Source organism: Parus major, chromosome 18, assembly GCF_001522545.3.
Source record: "Parus major isolate Abel chromosome 18, Parus_major1.1, whole genome shotgun sequence".
Classification (NCBI taxonomy): Eukaryota; Metazoa; Chordata; class Aves; order Passeriformes; family Paridae; genus Parus; species Parus major.
Genome location: NC_031786.1, coordinates 209400 through 227462, shown reverse-complemented (window position 1 = coordinate 227462; position 18063 = coordinate 209400). Strand labels below are relative to the sequence as shown.

At 43.9% G+C, this 18063-nt stretch overlaps 1 protein-coding gene across 13 annotated transcripts in view; it reads left to right on the top strand.

Annotated features, from left to right (window-relative positions):
- The first annotated feature begins 4854 nt into the window (after window positions 1-4854).
- Window positions 4855-18063, top strand: part of ASPSCR1 (ASPSCR1 tether for SLC2A4, UBX domain containing) — a 33628-nt gene continuing 20419 nt past the window's right edge. For 8 of the 13 annotated variants that reach the window (XR_004499711.1, XR_004499712.1, XR_004499709.1 and 5 more), the window contains exons 1-7: window positions 4855-4979; window positions 5063-5118; window positions 5791-5902; window positions 9611-9711; window positions 14231-14288; window positions 15090-15163; window positions 15949-16366. Coding sequence is in view for 7 of the 13 variants with exons in the window: in XM_015645368.3 (XP_015500854.1) it covers window positions 4881-4979; window positions 5063-5118; window positions 5791-5902; window positions 9611-9711; window positions 14231-14288; window positions 15090-15163; window positions 15949-16366 (918 nt within the window). In the remaining 6 variants the exon portion in view is untranslated. Of the gene's footprint in view, window positions 4980-5062; window positions 5119-5790; window positions 5903-9610; window positions 9712-12797; window positions 12933-14230; window positions 14289-15089; window positions 15164-15948; window positions 16367-18063 lie in introns of those variants that run through there. The other 5 variants (XR_001524421.3, XR_004499713.1, XM_015645371.3 and 2 more) reach the window with 2 other exon arrangements.

Here is an 18063-nt window from a genome sequence, read left to right as displayed (position 1 = left end):
AGCCGTGTTGTCACCAGAGTGCCGGTCATCTGCGAGAGGGGGATTTCCCTGGAAATGGCCTTATCGCAGACCTCGGAGTTAAAAACCGATGTAAAACAGAGAAAATGCTACGCTTTGAATAATTCATTTAGATACGAAATAGGACAACTCACGCTCCTCACCAGCCCTCCAGAGGGGAGCAGGAAGATTGTCTTTAATGGGGAATATAATCTATCTGGGATCAGCAAAGGTGAAAATAGTATAATCTTAAAATAGCACGTGGAAGGTTTTTTTTTATCAAGCTGGAATTAGGGCTGTACAACTGCTGCAACTACATTTTTTACCTTACTGTGTTTGGACTTTCCGAGTGTCGGCTCAGCTCTATGTTTCCTACACACGTAGCATGTGGTTTTGGTTTGCTTGCCATGTTGTTTTTTTTATCTTTCTGTTACTCGTACGTACTCTCAGTTCTCGCTCTGGTCTCACTGATTTGTACCCCCAAATGTTTTATTTAAGTGCTGATACTGACAACAGTATCTTTAAAGGCAAGAAAAGGTGCTCAATTGCCTGTGCACCTCCTCAAATGCACTACATTCACCCCCTGACAAGTTTTTGGTCCCAGAACATTTCTGCATCATTGTATCTTTCTCTACACTGGCCTAAACCTGCCTTCCTCACTGTCGGCGCCAGGTCCAAGCAATGGATCGCTGAGACTAGTTACGGCAAGTTAAAGAACTCATCAGTCAGCCTGAGCAGAGCTTCATCTGGAAAGTGATCAGTTAGTGTAAAGTCTGAAGCAGTAAGTCTTCAGAGTGCTCTAGGATCCCTGGAAAAGATGCCTTAACTTCAGGACCTCGTAGTCCATTAGGTACATCAAGAAACCAGAAGGGGTAAGATTGCTGAGCTCCATCCGTCGTAGTAAGGCTGCTGTGCCTCCTGTTGCCAGACTTGTATTCCTTCTGGTGTCCCTTTCTCCCCACAGAGGGCTGAGTTCCCGTACTCTGTAACGCCTTGCTTGGTAACCAGCTGGCGCATTAAAGGATGACTGATTATGATGCACCAGGGAAGCGTCTTACGGCCGAGAGGAATGCACGATAAAGCTGCAGATCTTTGTTGTAAGAAGTGAAGCAAAGAAATTTAAATTTTGCCTGGCTTGGCTTTACTGAGCCCTCTGACCTCTGCTTCAGGTCACTCAGGGGAGGGTTTGTTCAGAGCACTCCTGCTATCCTTCCCAAGCTCAGTAAAATGTTGTATTGCTTTTCATGGCTGAGCAAGGGGCTATGGGGAAGAATGTAAGGCTGTGGGACTGGTATAATAGTAGCCTTTCTGATTTCTAAACATTTAAATATGGTACTGTTTAACTCCTTGACATACTGAACTTGAATGAACACCAAAGTGACACAGATTTTAGGTAGTTTTATAATACTTCTGCATGAGAGGTTCACTGAGTTTTAATCTTTTGATAAAAGCCTTCCTAAATTGGATAGATTTGCCTCAGTACAAAAAGAAGCTCAGAGAAAGCTGCAAGAATTGGAGTCCTGCTCCAGGCAGTAGAGATTTGGTATTTTTATTGGTAGGAGTGAGGCACATAGGAAGCAAGCAGGAGACTTTTAATGATTGGGAATAATGTTATGGGATATACTGTTTTCATATAATACCCTTGAAAGTGAAATGTTCTGCATAATGTGTTCCACTATGTCACAAGATATGTCTCTAAATGTTCAGTACATTGGACTGTGCTGTACAAAAGCTTATGAGACAGTTCTGAATTCCCTCATACCCTGCCAGGATTAAGGCAGCCCCAGCACTTGCCCTTTAGATATTTCCAAAGGAAACTCGGAAACCAAGGGGGTTACACCTGGATCCTGTGTAAGGGCTTGTGCCACAGGTATGGTTCCCCTTCATAACCACTTCTCTTTCCTGATTTGAGCCACTCTGCAGCTCCGGCTCAGACTGAGCTCCCTGGCTCATTGCTTGGGTCTTGTCTTGTGTGTAAATTACCCCATACAGCACCACTCACCAACAGAATCCTGTTTTCGCACAGTCGTGCTGCTGCTGCCTCCTCTGACCCCGAGGCCAGGGCTTGTAAAGAAGTCCAGGAGAGCAGCAGAACCTTCTTAAAGCCTGGGTACATATGTGATGTGCTGGGTGATGCTCTGGTAGGAACCATCTCTTGAACATCCCCAGGACACTCTGTGGTCAGTGATATTGGTACAGGCAGCAGGAAACACTCCAGAATTATTGTTACTGCAATAAGCAGCTTGTTCCGCATCACGTTTTAAAGCTCTTTACTACATATTTATAGATGTTCACAGCTAATTTCCTATTCATTTTAAAAGAAGAAATAAAAAATAAAAGCAGGTGAGGTTTTGCTGCTTTATGAAGATGCAAGTATGTGTTACTCCCTGTGTGCCTGTGACAGCGCAGGTGCAGACAGTGCCAGGGCTATGTATTGAATGCAAAATAGCAGCTGCCTAAAAAGTGGGATTAGGGAAGGTCATTCTGCTGTGTGTTCACTGTAATTACCAAAGAAATGCAATTTAAGACAAATTTTTGGAGGATGTTTGGCTCATCTGGTAGATTTGTAGGCATCCTGCAACCTAACAGTGACAGAAATCAGACATAAGGGTGCTTTTAGCCATTCCCGAATGAGTTCCTCTCTCTTTGTGGCACTTTAATGGACTCCAGGTTCTAGTCATCTCCCTCATTTCTTTCCTGATGCTTTTAATTTCAGATAAATATTTGAGATTAGAACTGGCTCTGGGTATGAAATGTGACCCTTCACCTCCATTCAACTTTGTGATTATGACATACTATTAATAACCAGAATCACCCTAATCCCACAACTTGGAAATGTTCAGCTCAAATTACATTGGTGTCTTTTTAACAGGAGCAACATTTTTTTAAGGGATGTGTCACTTCCAGATGCAAAAAAAGAAACAGCTGCCTGCTTCAGACATCAAATAGGAGCTATACCCATCCAGAAATGAGATCGGTGTTTTGGGCTATGAAACCCAAAATGTGTCTTTGAAATCAGAATGGCTGTTCTGCCTGAGCAGGGGGATAGTCACTGCAGTTAACAAAGTCATCTTAATTGCTTCTTCTTCTCCAGCAAAAGTATGGAGTGGAAGAACAGGTTATCTTCATTGTGCATGAGATAGTTGCAGAGTTTTGGATCTCTCCCTATTTTAATGACTAAGAAGTACTTGAATATCATTATTATTATTGTTCTTATTGACTAAGAAGTACTTTATCAGGTATTTGTAGCACCTGTTTTTAGGCAAGTGTGTCAACTTTCAAAAAATCTTGTCCTTAAGTCCTCAATTTCTTCATGTATAATAACAAAAGGCAATTCAAAAGGTGAAAAACTGTATGTCCTGAACACTGTATCTCTATAAATGTGATGGCAATGATACTGCCTAATGGAACGAACAAAATGTGAAGATGTTTTTAAGCATTTTAAAAAATATTTCACACCTGGACATCCTTTATTACTATTTCTACATCTCATTGAACAGTTAGGGGACTGGGCGGACTTAGGAATCCACATGGATAAGCCAGAGTAAGTCTCTCCATCCTTAAAATTCCCTTTTTTCTCCCTTCTCTGACACTTCTGATATGGTAAACACAAGCAAGTTTTATCTTTTATGAAAGTGTCTTTCCTTGGAAGGATTTTTTTCCTTTACAAGCCAAGCAAACCAGACATTTTTGTGGGTGCTGGGGGTAGAGGTGGAGACTTAAGCTTAATATATAGGATAAATATAGAAGAACTAGAGAAAAGAGAAAGTATTTGGCATGTGGTTACAACTTAGGCTAAATAAATTCCAGTGGTTACTCAAACTAAAAGTTTTGGGTTCTTTTTTTTTGGTGGGTTGTTTTGTTTTGTTTTTATGATAGCAAACTAAACAGACTGTCATCAAATCTGAGAGCGCCTTTGATGCAGAGGCCATGCTGAGACTGAAGGGGAAATCCATAAATGAAATAAAATCTCTGGGAAATTGTGTGTTGTGAAATGTATTATTTCGGTTCCTCGGCTGCAGCCGTCTCTCATGACCATCTGAGTTTGCAGCACTTACTACGAGGTTCCAAATCAACTCTTCTTCTGGGGAGGGGGAAAGGTTTTCAGGGGCAGCAGGACTGTGACACTGCCTCGACACTCCTGTGCCAGGGGAAGGCGGCAGGATGCTCCCCATTCCCCTGGGACATGCGGCGTTCGCCAGGGCCGTTCTTTGGCCCGGGAGAACCTTCCCTGTAGGCGCAGAAATTCTCGGTATCACTGCTTGGGAGAGAGACAGTAATCCTTCAACCCAAGGGGTTTCTGGCCACCAGCGCTGCCTGGGGACGACCGGGCGGGCCGGCTCTCTCTTCGGGGTCGCCGCCTGCGCCGCTGGGCAGGGTCCCGGTATACGAAGGAAGTGGCTGATCCCGACACTGGAAACCCAAGGGAACAACACAAGCGCCGTCGGTCGCAGCGAGACGCGTGGCTGGCTCCCCTCGCTCCCCGCGGAGCTGCGAGACGGCGGCGGCTCCTCAGCCGCCCCCACTCGGGCCCAGCGGGCAGGGCCGGGGGTAGCCCCCGCCCCACGCCGGGGGAGCAGCCCGAGCCGCCCACCGGCTGCCCAGTCCAAGGGCCGTTGCTGCCGCCAGCACCCCTCGCGCCCGGGGAACCGCACTCGCCGCCGCTATGGGCGAACCGCTCCGCCCCGGCCTCAGACCCGCCTGCCCGTCCCGCCGCAGGCCGGCTCCGCCAGGCCGGGACTCTTCCCCGACGGCTCGCAGCCGCCGGGCCGGGCCGGGCCGGGCCAGCGCCCCCGTCCCGCTCCCCGCCGGGGCGGGCCCGCAGCAGGACGGCCCCGGGCCGACTCCGCCCCGGTAGCGCGGGGCCGGAACGGCAGGGGAAGATGGCGGCGGCGGGCGGGGGCGGCGCCGCGGTGTCGGTGTTGGCGCCCAGCGGGCGGCGGGTCACGGTGCGGGTGGGGCCCGGTACGGTCCTACTCCAGGTGGGTCCCCGGTGGGGAGGGGGCTGAGGGGAAGGCTGCGACAGGGCCGCCGGCTGGCCGTGACGCCTCTCTTCTTTCTGCAGGTCCTCGAGGAGGTCTGCAGGAAGCAGGGTGGCAGCCCTGGCGAGTACGGCCTGAAGTGAGTGTTGCCGCGGGGCCGGGCCCGGGGCCGGCTGCCTGCGGGAGAGGCCCCGCTCGCCGCCGTTCTCCCCGCCGGCCCGGGCGCTGCGGGAGCCCGCGCCTCGTCCGCCGGGCGTGCAGGGCCTGGCGGAGCCCGCGGCGGCCGGTGGGAGTGCGAGGGGCCGAGGTACCCAGGTTCAGGTTCGGCACGTCCCTGTGCCACGTTCCTTCCGCTGCTGGGACACACGGCGAGGCCCCAAGTCGCTGTCACGGGACACCCACGCGTGCTCCTCATCCAGCCTACAGACCAGATGCGCCCGCTGGGGGGTTGACCCTGTGCTTTTATGGTGTCGTAACTGAGAGCTCATTTGTCTGAGTAGCACTAAAAAAAAAATAAAATAAAAGAATAGTAGAGTACACTGGTATTTAACAAGGTTTGGTTATGTAGTTGGTTGCTGTTCATCTCTTACAAACCTTTAAAGGAAGAACATAGTTTTGGGTATCTTCTCTGCAACCTCTGTAAACTGCAGGTGTGTTGGTATGCAGTATAGCTTTTGTTGATGATGCTTTTATAATTACAAATCATTCATTACTGAATCATGTTTGTTCTATGGCTTCTAGTCAGCCTCCTGGGAATTTTCTTGCACAATACCTGGACTTTGTATTTCTCATAGGCTCTGTTCTCCTTTAGGTTTCAGAGGAATGTTTTGGACCTATCTTTGCAGTGGAGATTCGCTAGGCTGCCCAACAATGCCAAACTGGAGATGGTGCCAATCTCCAACAGAGCAGGAGCTGGAACCACGGTATGTTCCTTTACACAGTGTGACCTGATTTGTTCAGTTACCAGCTGTGCTGCTATGATCCCATCAGATCTAATGATCAAGAGCACAGGCTGGCATGGCCAATGCCTGTGTGAGAGACCAGCTGAAGACTGGTTGCAATGAACTTGAAAATGGTAGTTAAGTAACTCAAAGTCAGCTGTGCTGGCGGAGAGTGGGATGGTTTGAGGAGCTGAAAAACTAGTAGTCATGGATAGCTAAGAAGCTAAACATCAGTGATGACTAATTCAGTTCCCTTTCCTAATTTCTGTTTCAGTTGCTGTTGTCCAGCTCTGGATTTTGACTAAACCTCAGATTCTTTCAGAGTCCTCTTTTGCTGCTTTCCCAGCGTTGGTGTTCATGGTGTGTTTACACAGCTTTAGAGTCCTTCATGACATGTTCTGTGTTCATCAGTGGCCAAATATCCCTATTTAGTATTATTTGCAAAGGGCTTACAGATGCTGTTTTCTCTAGAAATTGTGGCCACTTTTAGGAGTGTAAAAATCTTCTGTACATATCCCTGTGGCCATAGGCCTAACTTTTCAAGCAATGTTACTGAGCGTGAACTTTTCATGTTGTAAAAATTATGTGTGATCTTACTTAAGTAACCTGGGAAAGGAGATTCGTCTATCACTAACAGTCATCTTGCTATTTGTTAACTTCCCCATAGAAAGTTTCTTGATTTTCATGTAAGTTTCAGGTCTAGTGGTGCTGATCTCTTAGTGTCTGTCAGCCAAGCAGCGTTAGTGGTGTTTGTTAAAGGCAGATACTCTACCTGTTATAAACTGATATGTTGAAAAGTGAACTTTGTGGTGTGAGAAGGCTTTGGAGTCTCTGCTTTAGGTCACTGTGTAACATAGTTTTAGGGGTCCCTGATGTTCATATTTTTCTCCGTAAAACCTCCGTGTTCTTTGTTTTGGCACTAATGCCTTTTTTTCTTATTTTGGGGTAGAAAGATATTAGTGCTTCGAATGATGTCTTTGCTTAAAAAGATACCACAAACCAGTAGCATCTGCTTAAAATTTTCAGTGAAATGTTGCAGTGGAATGGAGTATGTCTTCCAGAGAAAAGTGTTCCTCTTGAAATGGTGCAGTAATGACCATCTGACATTTGCATCCAGTTTGGGATGTACTGAAGGAAAACAATGATTTCATTTTTTTTTTCCCCTGAAGGTATATTGTGAGAAAGGGCAAGGAGGACTATTCACTGTTAGGAGAGGGGTTATAGTGTGGACTCGTTACTTTAGATCACAAAAGAGAAGAGCTAATAGAAGTGCAAGTTGTTACTGTTTAGTTGCAGTTCAGCAGAATGTCCTACAGAAGTGAGGCTTCCCTGGGAGTGCTGGTTGCTGTGTCATGAAGGTGAGAAGATGCAGCAAATGTGCATGTAAAGAGTGGAATCTAAGCAGAGTCCCTGTCCTGCAAATTTGAGCAGATTTTGCTTGTGAGAATTTCACATTGTAAGAAAAGTCTTTGTATAGAACAACTGACTAAAAAGAATTTGCTGCCACAGGGAGTATGTGTTAAAAAAATAGGGAATTTTATAACAGCCAGGTGCCTGTGACTGCATTGTAGTGGCAGTTGAGATGCAAACTCAGTCATGCTGGCTGTCTGAGTAACGTTGGGATGATTTTGATTCAGTGTCTTCTGTTACTGTGTGTTCTATTAAGATTATGTGTGTGGAAGTAGGTGTGCTTTCCTGTAGTGACAGCAGTTACCCTAGAGACAGAATACAGGTTTTGATAAATGATGAGTTTGTTCAGCAAATCTGATATTTTAAAAATAGAAAGCTTTTGGATTTGCGTTTACATGTGGAAAGCATTGTTTCCTGTAAGACAGTTCTTTAGTGAAGAATGGAACAAATTCCCTGTGTGATGGCAGGTGACGCAGGAGCACCATCAATACAGCTCTGGTGTTAAAGTTGTCAGCCTCTTGTTTAAATGTTTGTAAACTTAGATGATAATTGGCACTGGTCTCTATTATTTTATGTAGCCCCTGGGGTTTTCAAAGATACTTTTCTAATGGATGGAATAGGACTTTGGTGACATGTTTAGCTTTGAACTGTTGCCCAAAAACTGATGCAACTGGTAGTCTGAATTTCTGGGCTGGATTCTTACAGAATGGTGATGTCAGCTGTCATCGCTCTGCTGTAGCTGAGAATAATCTAAGGCTTGTCTCCTGTGTAGGAGAAACCAGGAGGCTGTGGTAGTGGTGGGATGAAACGACATTGTTATTAATGATGCCACTGTTTCCTTTCTGTGAAAAATTCCTGTCTCCAGCAGATCAACATTTGCAGCCCTGTGAGGACTGGTGGGAGCCAAGGCAGATGACAAACATATTCCTCCATGGAAATCACAGTGGATTGCTGGAACATGTGATGTCTCTTTCCCATCTCTCTGTAGCCCCTCATGCTTGCACACCCACCTTGCTCTCAGTGACAGGCTGCACTGAGAGTGTTAGTAGGGACACATGAAAACACAGAATGAAAGAAAGTGGCTTTGGCTATCTTGGGCTAATGTCCTCGGGCTTTGGAAGAAGGCCAGTTTTTGTGGACTTCTGAAAACTAAAGCTGACTGGAGAAACCAGGTTCTATCTAGTGGCTACAGGACTTGGTATGATTTTTCTTTAGACAGGTGGGCTAGCAGGGAAGACCTAAGAGTTAGATGTTCTGAAAAAGGCTGAATTTTCTCTAAAAGGTAGAGATAACAGCTGAAGTTATCTCTACCTTTATCTCTACAGTAAGCTCTGCCATTCTCTATCTCTTGGTTAGCTGCTAAACTCTTCCCTTGGGACAATCAGGAGTTTGAAGTTCTTCAGGACCAACCCCAGAATATGTGCACTTTAGAACTGTCTTGGATTTTTTTAAAAAATTTTTTTTAATTTTTTTTTGTGAGGGAGAGCTAGGGAAGCAATTCTCTAAAGTCTGTGTGGTGCCTGATAATGTATGTGGATGTTCACGTTCCAGGCTGGAAAAGACCTGTTAAAATTGGCAGCTAGCTGGCCCCTGCTTCTTTCTGCAGGTGTTCAAGGACTCGATAATTTAACGATCAGAATTACTGTTGAGATTTTTTTGTTACTTCACTCTTAAATTGTATGTCAAAAAGTGGTGGTTAAGGGAGCATTAGTGAGTTGCAAGTTACAAACGTTATTTCTTTGGACTAGTAAGAGTTGTTTAGGTTTTCAGTAACACAGGGATAGATGGGAATTGTGTTCATCGTTGCTGTGTGTGGATATGCAAGTAAGCTGTTTTGTCCCAGGGCAGTTGTTCTGCAAAATGATGCTGAAGTGGACAGAGCTCTGTGTTGGTGTTTTAGATGGTGCAGCTGCATCAGTTGTGTCTGGGTTATTGGAATTTGTTTTATGTGGCTGTGAAGACCCTTACTGTGAAGTTTCATCTGGTATAAAACATAACACCTCTGTTGCTCACGATCACACATTATTTGGGATTTTTGCATTGGCTTTTCTCTGAATATGTTCCAGTTCAAGATACAGCAGGGGACAAGGGCCCATGAAAGCTGATTAGTATTTTAGGATAGCCTCCCCCATGCTCAGGAGCCATTCATCCCAACAGACAGGAATTCAGGCCAGAATGCCTGCATGGATGAACAAGAAGCATTGAAATATTTTAAAAAGTTGTGAAGAAAAATGAGTTTTCATTCAATTTTCAGATTAATTCATTGTGGTGTTCTTACAGGTTCGGATAGCATTACAACTAGACGATGGCTCTCGTTTGCAAGACACCTTCCTCTGCCAACAGACCTTGTGGGAACTTCTCAACCATTTTGCAAAGATCAGGTGAGCAGTGCAGTGAGAAAATACTTGTTTGGATGGATCTCTTCATGCCACTAATTACTTGTTACAGTGACACAGCTAAGTCCTTCAGATTTGTAGAATTTCAATTTATTTGATTGTGATTTCTCCTTTATAACAGAGACGTTTGCATTTTCCATGTTCTTTCAGATTTGACAATCCACAGTTTTATTATTGTTTTTTAATCCAGGAGTACCACTCCTGATTTAGGGTGTAAACTGTAACAAACTGCTAAAGCTGTGAACATACTGGGATATGTTGCACTACCTTCCTTTTACACAAATGTGTTTGAAGTTACTGCTAGAGATGTGTGTGTGTCAAGCCTGGATATTCTTGATCCCCCGTATTTCTGTGCTGCCATTCCCTGTAGTGCAGGGGGTTCTTCCTTATGGGTTGCTGTTGCTTTTGAGGCTTGCTGTTATGCAGACTCTTCAAGGAAATCTGGAGCTCTCTGCAGGTTAATGTGGAATCTTCAAAAGACACATTAGACCCTGTTTAAACAGAAGAATTTCTGGTTCTGCATTTATTGAATATATACATAGGTTAGAAATCTTATTCTTTTAGTCCAGTCTACATTGAGTGCTACCTCTCGTCTTTAATTTTGATTTTAAAAGGCTGTATTGTTTTGAAATGTCAAGCTAATAAACTTTTCTTGAAGAAGGGCACTTCTTTTCTATTTTTCGTGGTTTGGAAGAGGAAACCTTGAAGCTTTTATAGCCATTCTGTTTTTAATCATGGACTAGGTCTACGATGTGACCTTCATAAGAAAAGGAACAGTGTTCATGTAAATGCTAGAGATAAAAGAATTATTTTTTCTTTTAATTGAGGAAAGAGGTAGGACAAAAAATACAGATATCATTTTCTTGAGGGTTTTAAGTCCCTTCTTGTCCCTTCCTACACCCTCTGTGCCCCCGGTGAGGACAGGAGTTCTTGTTGCAGTTTGGAGACTGCTAGACTGGTAATTACCGACAATGGCACATAACCTTTGTGTAGCTTTCTCACATATTAGTTGATTGCTTCTTTGGTTTAAATTTTGAGCTTTTCATATAATTTTGCTCTTTTGATGTGGTTTTATTGGTTACAGGTCATTGTAATGCTACTAGTTAATACACATGTTGCTCTTCTTCCAACTGCTGCAGTGTGCTAAGCATTCATAACTGCAGAACACAGCTGCCCTTTCCTACCCTCTGGAAGCTGAGTTCAGATGTTTGGATGGACTTTGCAATCTTGATTAAGTTCAACAAGAAGCAAAGGTGCTGTATGTGATGTAATCACAGAACAAGCTGGGTCTACAGACATCTGTATGGATTTAATGGGCTGAGTAGCTGTTCAATGTGTTTTGATTCAGTTGACTAAGTAGTCAGCTAATTGTTGATGTTTGCTGAATTCTTCCTTGGATTTTCCAACTGGAGATGTTTTCCTGGAATACTCAGCCGCTCTAAGTGCGTGAGGGGAAGTATTCTAAATCCACTGGAATTTCCCCTGGGTTTCCAGCATCCATCTTGGCTAATTGGGTCTGAAGAAGGTCTGGAAACTATTGTAGGGCTGCTCCTCCTCTCAGCGTGCGGCAGTCCTTGCACAAGATGTTTACAGGCCCTGTCAGATCACTACATGAAGGAATCTAATCTGCTTGCTGTTTCCCTTCTGAAGAGCAGCACATCAAAGGGAGGACAGTATGTTTGATGTGTGTGCTTGCCTCAGTGGGTTCATGTAATGGATTAGCAGCAGCTGGAGGAGGAGCCTGCTGCTTCCAAGAGTTAGACAAGAGTAAGTCTTTAGGGATCTTTGCGTGGAGTGTGTGCTGCAGAGGCTGGTTGAGGGCACAGTGTTGTCTGCCCTATGAGCAAGAACCCTGTGTTTCTATCTCCCACTCTTGCCTGCCTTGCAGCTTCAGCAGCTTTATGGGCTGTTGTCCATGGAGTAGTTGCACTTTGGACACCCAGAGACATCTTTGATAGTCATTATGATTCTTCACTGCTGCTGTGGGGTCATTAATTTGGTTCAGTTATTTTCCACACATTTTTAGAAGACTCTTCAAAGAGTTGCTTGGATAGAAGTGGAAAGAAATTTCTGGAAAAGTGAATGAAACTAGGTTCTGTAAGTCAAACAGGCTTCCTCCCCTATTGGTCTTTAGTGAGGACATGTTCCATGTGCCTAAGATTTTTTTCTCCTAAATGACATGATGCTGAAGGCACAAGGTTTTAAGTGTTGTGACTCTGTTCATTTAACTCCTTTCCCAGAAAAGATACAATGCAGCATAAGTCATTGATCACTGACTTCGTGTTCTTAGAGTTATACCCTGTTCCATGCTCCAGTTACAATGCTTACAAATTTAGGCACAGGGCATGTATCCTGAATGTACAAGTATACGTGTAAATGATGTATTAGATAGAAGCAGTCTGAATTTCTGCTTAAATTTTGTGACACTTAAATGCCAAGTTGATCAATGTTTTGTGGTTATTACTGCCACTGTGGAATTGCAAACAGTGCAGGGTAATGTGAAGTAGAAATATCTTTCCAAAACTTGTAATTTTCACTGAAAACTGCTGGAATTTTTTTCAGGCCACTAGGGTCCTGCAGGTTTTGGTCTTTCCTGTGAAATTCACTGCAGGGACTGGAACCTGGTGGCTGAAGAGATAGCTAAGTGGAATTGTTCACATAACCCCATAAGTCAGTCATTTGCAAAGCTCCTTAAGTGTTCAGTACCAAAAATTCGTGTAGTCAGGCGTAAAATGGCAAGCTAACCCTGGGAAGCAGCTCTGGAGTTCTCAGGAGGTAAGCAAGGATGTGGCGTGTTCCTGGGCTGCCAGGTGGATTTCCTTATCTGCTTTGCAGACAGGTGGTTTCTCTTCAAGTCGTGGGTGATGGGTGATGGTTTCCTGGTGGGCTGAGTGGAAAGCCATTCCCCCCACCCACTCCCCCCTAGACTGACTGTAGAGAGCAGTAAGATCAAGGGAGTTTACCATGAGGAGGAGTTACAGCTGTTCTGTGTTTCATGATAAGCCAAGTGTTGCAGTGCAGATAGTACAGACAACCCCTTACCGGAGAATATCCTGGTGCAACTTCAAGCACAAGGAGTTTGAGACAGAATGTGCTAAGAAGAGCTACCGGGGTCTATGGAGAAGGATAAATCTTGTCAGTTCTCATTGTGTAGATGGGAAAAATCCGAGGCAACGTTCTCACCTTTTGTAGTTTCCCAGGCTGAGGTAGGCTGAAATGTCTGAATCTGAAACTTCTGAAAAAACACTTTTGAGAATTCAGCCAGGTATATCTTTCCAAACCAGCACTGTCTTAGGGTGGACAGTATTTTCCTGGTCACCTCTTAGGTTGGCATGCTTGGAGTGAGAAGCAAAGTGTTCTCCTCAGTCTTGTGTTTTAACACATTTTCTTATGATACCAGTTTGAGTTTTGCTTTGCTGAAAGTGGAGAACAATGTGACAGAGCTTCTTGTTATGTTGGGTCTGATGCTCTCATTGATTCCAGTGCTTCAGCATAATGAAGCATAATGGCTAATTCTTTAAGGCTTTTAACTTTTCTGTAGACATCTGAGGTTTTCTTGCTGGAAGTGTCCATCTTTTTTATTTTCCCTTTTTGAAATCACAGGTCTTGGCTGGAAGAGAACCAAGTCTTGCTGTGATAGGCTGTGATTGTCCTTTCCCTGTCTGTCTTTTGTATTTGATCAAGTGAGCATATAATAAAGCTTCTCTTTTACTGGAATGCCACAGAATTGCTTATCTAGAGGAAAATGGAAAGGGTAGCATCTTACTGGCTTTTCCCCATCTCGATGCTAAGGGTCCTTTGCTTCTGTCGTCCTCTGCAGATGGGCTGTCTGGAGTTTGCATCCTTGCTTATATGTGTCCTACATCAGTGAAATGCTTAAATATGGGGTGATTTTCATTTTGTCTACAGTGGCAACCTTTCATTTGGCTTTACTTTTTTCATGGTTTCCAGAATCTGAAAGTTTATGCTCTTAGTTTTTGTTTGTTTACTTTCCCTTTTCTTTTTTAAAAATTATACTAAGGCAGTCAAGTTTCTTGTCCTTAGTTGATCTGCTCTAGAGTGGTATTTCATTTCATTGGTTGCTGAGCATATGTGAAAAGAAATGGACCTCTTCCCGGTGAAAGTTCAGTCTAAACTGTGATGAAGTTTTTAACTTGGATTAAAAAGAGCAAATGTAACTAAGTAATGTTTCAGATTGGGTACTGAGGCACACAAGCAGTGATGAGCTTAATTTTATCTAGTAAGATCAGCTAATTTCAGAATTTACTTTAATTATTTCTTTGTTTTTAAGCTTTTAAGCTGTGTTTAAGAAAAAGTGAATGCATTGAAGCAAATTGTTTACCTAATGTCTAATAGTGATCCTGTAAACCATGTAGTGGTTATTGATGGAGAAACATGGAGGACAGTGTTGGCAGCTGATTTCACTTTGTACTGTTACTCTGTGCTGGTTTTGGAGGGGGTAGGCTGTTCTGCACATGCTGCAGTGTTTTGCTCTATTTTGCAGGGAGCTGATGGAACAGCACGGTGAATTGTCTCCGGTCTGTATTTACATGCGAGATGAGGTAAGGCAGCAAAGCCTCTCAACTGTCTCATGTCCCTAAAACATAAGAAAACTTAGCTCTGCTTTCCAACCTGGAAAGTGTTTCTTTTGAACTTTCTTGAGAGGGGAAGTAGAAAAACGTTGGTCTTTTCAAAGCATGACATGTCTGTATGGAAAAAAGCTCTCTTGGAACATAACCTGGTGCCGCTGAGACCTCTGAGCCCATAAAATGAGCTCAATGACCTGTTTGTGTTTTTCTTTCCAACTTCTTTTAAAGCTAGAGTCAAAACAGTGTTTTCATTTTAGTAAATATTTGCTTTTCTCTGTTTTGATCTTTTGCTATTAATGTTTTGTTAAATATTTTGTGTGTGGATATTACGGAATTTGCTCGCCCTGCTGTCCCCTTTACTTCCCACTGACCTCTGTGGACAGTTTGTCTTTATTCTGAATAGGTCACTACAGATGGGTAGGAGGTGTACGTAAGCAAATTGTCTGTCTTGCAGCTCTGAGATGTTGCCTGTCATTTAGCTTTTGACATAAAAGTAGCTTTGCTGTAGTTGGATTCCACTGGGATGTGTGTATGGGATGAAAATGTATGTAGGTCATCTTCCATCGGGATGATTTAATAAGCTGTGAATTTGGTAAAACAGTACAGATTGATAGAGGTGGATTCGGGTCTGATTTCCAGCTGCAGGAATGGGTTTTTACCTGTTTCTTGTGTTGCGTGATGTTTCTTTGGATACAGGCTTCTTTCTATAAAGAGCTTTGCATGGTTTCCTGGGGAATCAGAGGCTATAATTACTCTCCTCTGGTTTTGTCGCAGATATCAGGAAAAGATGCCCTGGAGAAGACAACACTGAAATCGCTTGGCCTGATTGGAGGCAATGCCATTGTCAGGTTGGGAGAAGCAAAGTTTGGCCTCTTTATTTTCCCTTTCCACTCTGACGGTGAATTTATTTTGTTTCAAGTATCAAAAGAAAGACAAAGGAAAAAAAAGTCACAAAAATAGATGCCAAACTAAAACATTGCAGCACTCAGAAATTATTGCATTTGCCTGTTTATCTCAAACTGCTGCCCAGATGTGCTTTGCACAGCAGCAGATGCTGCCACTGACCAGTCATGTGCAGATTAAAAGAGCTGGTTTGTTTTTTTCTTTTTTTTTTTCCCTTCCCTTTTTTTTTTCCTTTTTTCTTTCTCCTTTGAGTGGAACAGACAACTCAAAGTTGAAAGTCTCTCTGAGAGGGCAATCAGCTACCACTTCATTCTTCCCTGCTCTGGGTCTCAGGCACTTAACTCTGCAGGCCCTGCTGGCTTTTGCAGAGTGAATTTGGGCCAGGGCAACCTTTCTGTGATCTCCTGGCCAGCTCTTTGCAGTATATACAGAAAGCAGGAGTGACTAGAAGCTATGTTTTATAACTGACTGCTCCTGTCCTCTGGAAGGCCATTTTCTTCCAGAGGAGCGGGTCCCCGTTCTGTTGTTTGGCATAACCCCCTGACCCTCTACCCCACACTTCACAGCAACTGGAGTTTGTTCTCTATAAGCATCTGGAAGAAGAAAGTTGTTAAATCAGGGTGTACTTGAGGCAGCTGTTGTCTTTGTGTCGTGGACACATTGAGAATAGGGAGGGCAGTACCCTTAGGATTATGATTTTATTTTTATTCCTTTTGGTGTCTTCTTTAAGAGTTGTCATGAAGAAATGCAGTTCATCTGGTGAGGCAGAAGTTGTGGGTGCCACAGTGCCTTGTAATGAGCCAACAGTGAGGCGAGACTCTATGGAAGAAGCAGCGGATGTGCCTCTACCTCAAGCAAACACATTTCCAAAGGACTTGGAGCACAGGGATGTGGCTATATCTTTAAACAGCAGCACACACAAGCAAGACTTTATTAAAGATTCTCATGCTAGCTTGGAGGAGCTATGGCATTCTCCAGAGCCTGAACCTATCCCATTTGTCCCTTTTTTCGGAGATGGAGAGCATCTGGGGGACTCTCCTGTAGCTGTACCATCTTCAAAGTTGCCAACAGCTTTTTCCAGCCCTGGAGGCCCTTCTAAGCCAAAGAAGTCTAAGAACAGCCAAGAACTGCAAAAGGAGCAAGAACAGGTAAGGGAAAATGTGTTTGCAGTTTGGGAAACAAGGGCTTTTTATTTATCCTGCCTTGCCTGAGGCTGCACTCCCATGAGGAAAAAGATGTTTCCAGATTTAGGACTTTATCCCTATGTCACGGGATTAGGTGCCTAGATGATATACAGTTCTGCTGGAGTTCAGAAAGGAAGTAGGAAGGATTTGAGTTTAAGAATTTGCTGTCCAGAGGCAGGCAAAATTTTGAGTCTCTAGGTATCCTTGATGAATAGTTTAAATAGAGGCAACACAGCTGCATTAAATCACAATCCAGAAGATCCTACACCTCAGTGCCTCAGATTTCATGAACAAATGCCCACTTTTTTACCTGAGCCCTGTGACTTAATTTTCTTAGTATTGCAGATGAAGCAGAAATCTGCCATCCTTTTCCCTTTGTATTTCTGTGTGCTTATAGAAGTGTTTTTTGTCCTAATCTAAAATATCTAGCTTCTTAAATAATCTACCTCTCTCTAACTATTCCTTAGAAAGACTGATTGCACATCTCACCATTGTTGGTGTCTCTGAGATGAAACTTTTGTGTTTGTTAAAATTAGAAGTGCTTGAGCCCATATTGAGATACCAGAACTGATGGATGAAAAGTACTGTGATGCCATCCCAGAGTGACGTGGGAATGACATTGAAGTGTGTTTTCTGAAGGGCAGCTGTAGGGTTAGCTGTGTTGGAATCGAATGCCTTCAGGAAGATTGGGTATGTCCGGCTAGTGGTGTAACATGAAGTACAGGAGCTATTAAATTAATAATTTACTCCTTGTTATTATGCACTGAGAATTTCCCATTCTGGATTCTCAGTGAGTGGCTCTTTTCTTGCTCCTTTGGCTCATCACTGGGGCTGGCTTTCATGGTCAGAGATCCCCTTCGTTGTTTCCGACTCTTTGGTATCTCCTAGAGTTGGTGGTCTGATCCAGCCAGGATTGAGCAATAGAAAGCTGTAAGTAGAAAGAAAGGATGCCTGGGGAGCTTCAAAGGGAGCTTAGTCCAGGAGGAATTTAATAAGACTGTGGATGCTTTCACATGTATGTAGATACTCTACTCTACCTTAGTTGACTTCTTTGTTGTTGCAGCCTATTTTTGATGAGTTCTGAATTGTTTACAAACAGAAGCCAGACCCTGGAAGGACTCTGGAGCAGTTACGAACTACACAAGTAGCAGAAAGAGGTTATGCCAACCTGCAGTGGGGAATATTTCAGTATATTGGAAACATGTTTGGGTCTGTCTAATCGGTGTTATCTAACCTTTTGGAGCAGACCCTTAACATGGAGAATTAAACAGTAGGCTGGATGATTTGTCCAGTCTCATGTGTTGCTTGCTTCAGTTTTCAGACACTCGTGTCTATGACTTGGAGAGTCATTTCCATTTCCATTGTGTCTGGGAAGGGAGAAGAACTGCAAGGGTTTGTGGTAGTATCCTTCACCAGTCTTATTGCCCACACCTCTGTGTGCACTGGTGGGAGAGGCAGAAGTCCATCATTTCACTGATTTCAGCCTGATGTGGAGCTGTGCTTTTGGACATGGGCTGAGTGGTGGTGACTGAAGGACTCGCATGAGCTGATGTATTTCCCAGAATCACAGTCCAGTTCAAACCGTTTCTGGAGCCAGCTGCCCTTCCACTCTGAGAGCAGCTTTGGAAGCAGCTGCAGATTCTGTTGGGGGAGTTGTGTCT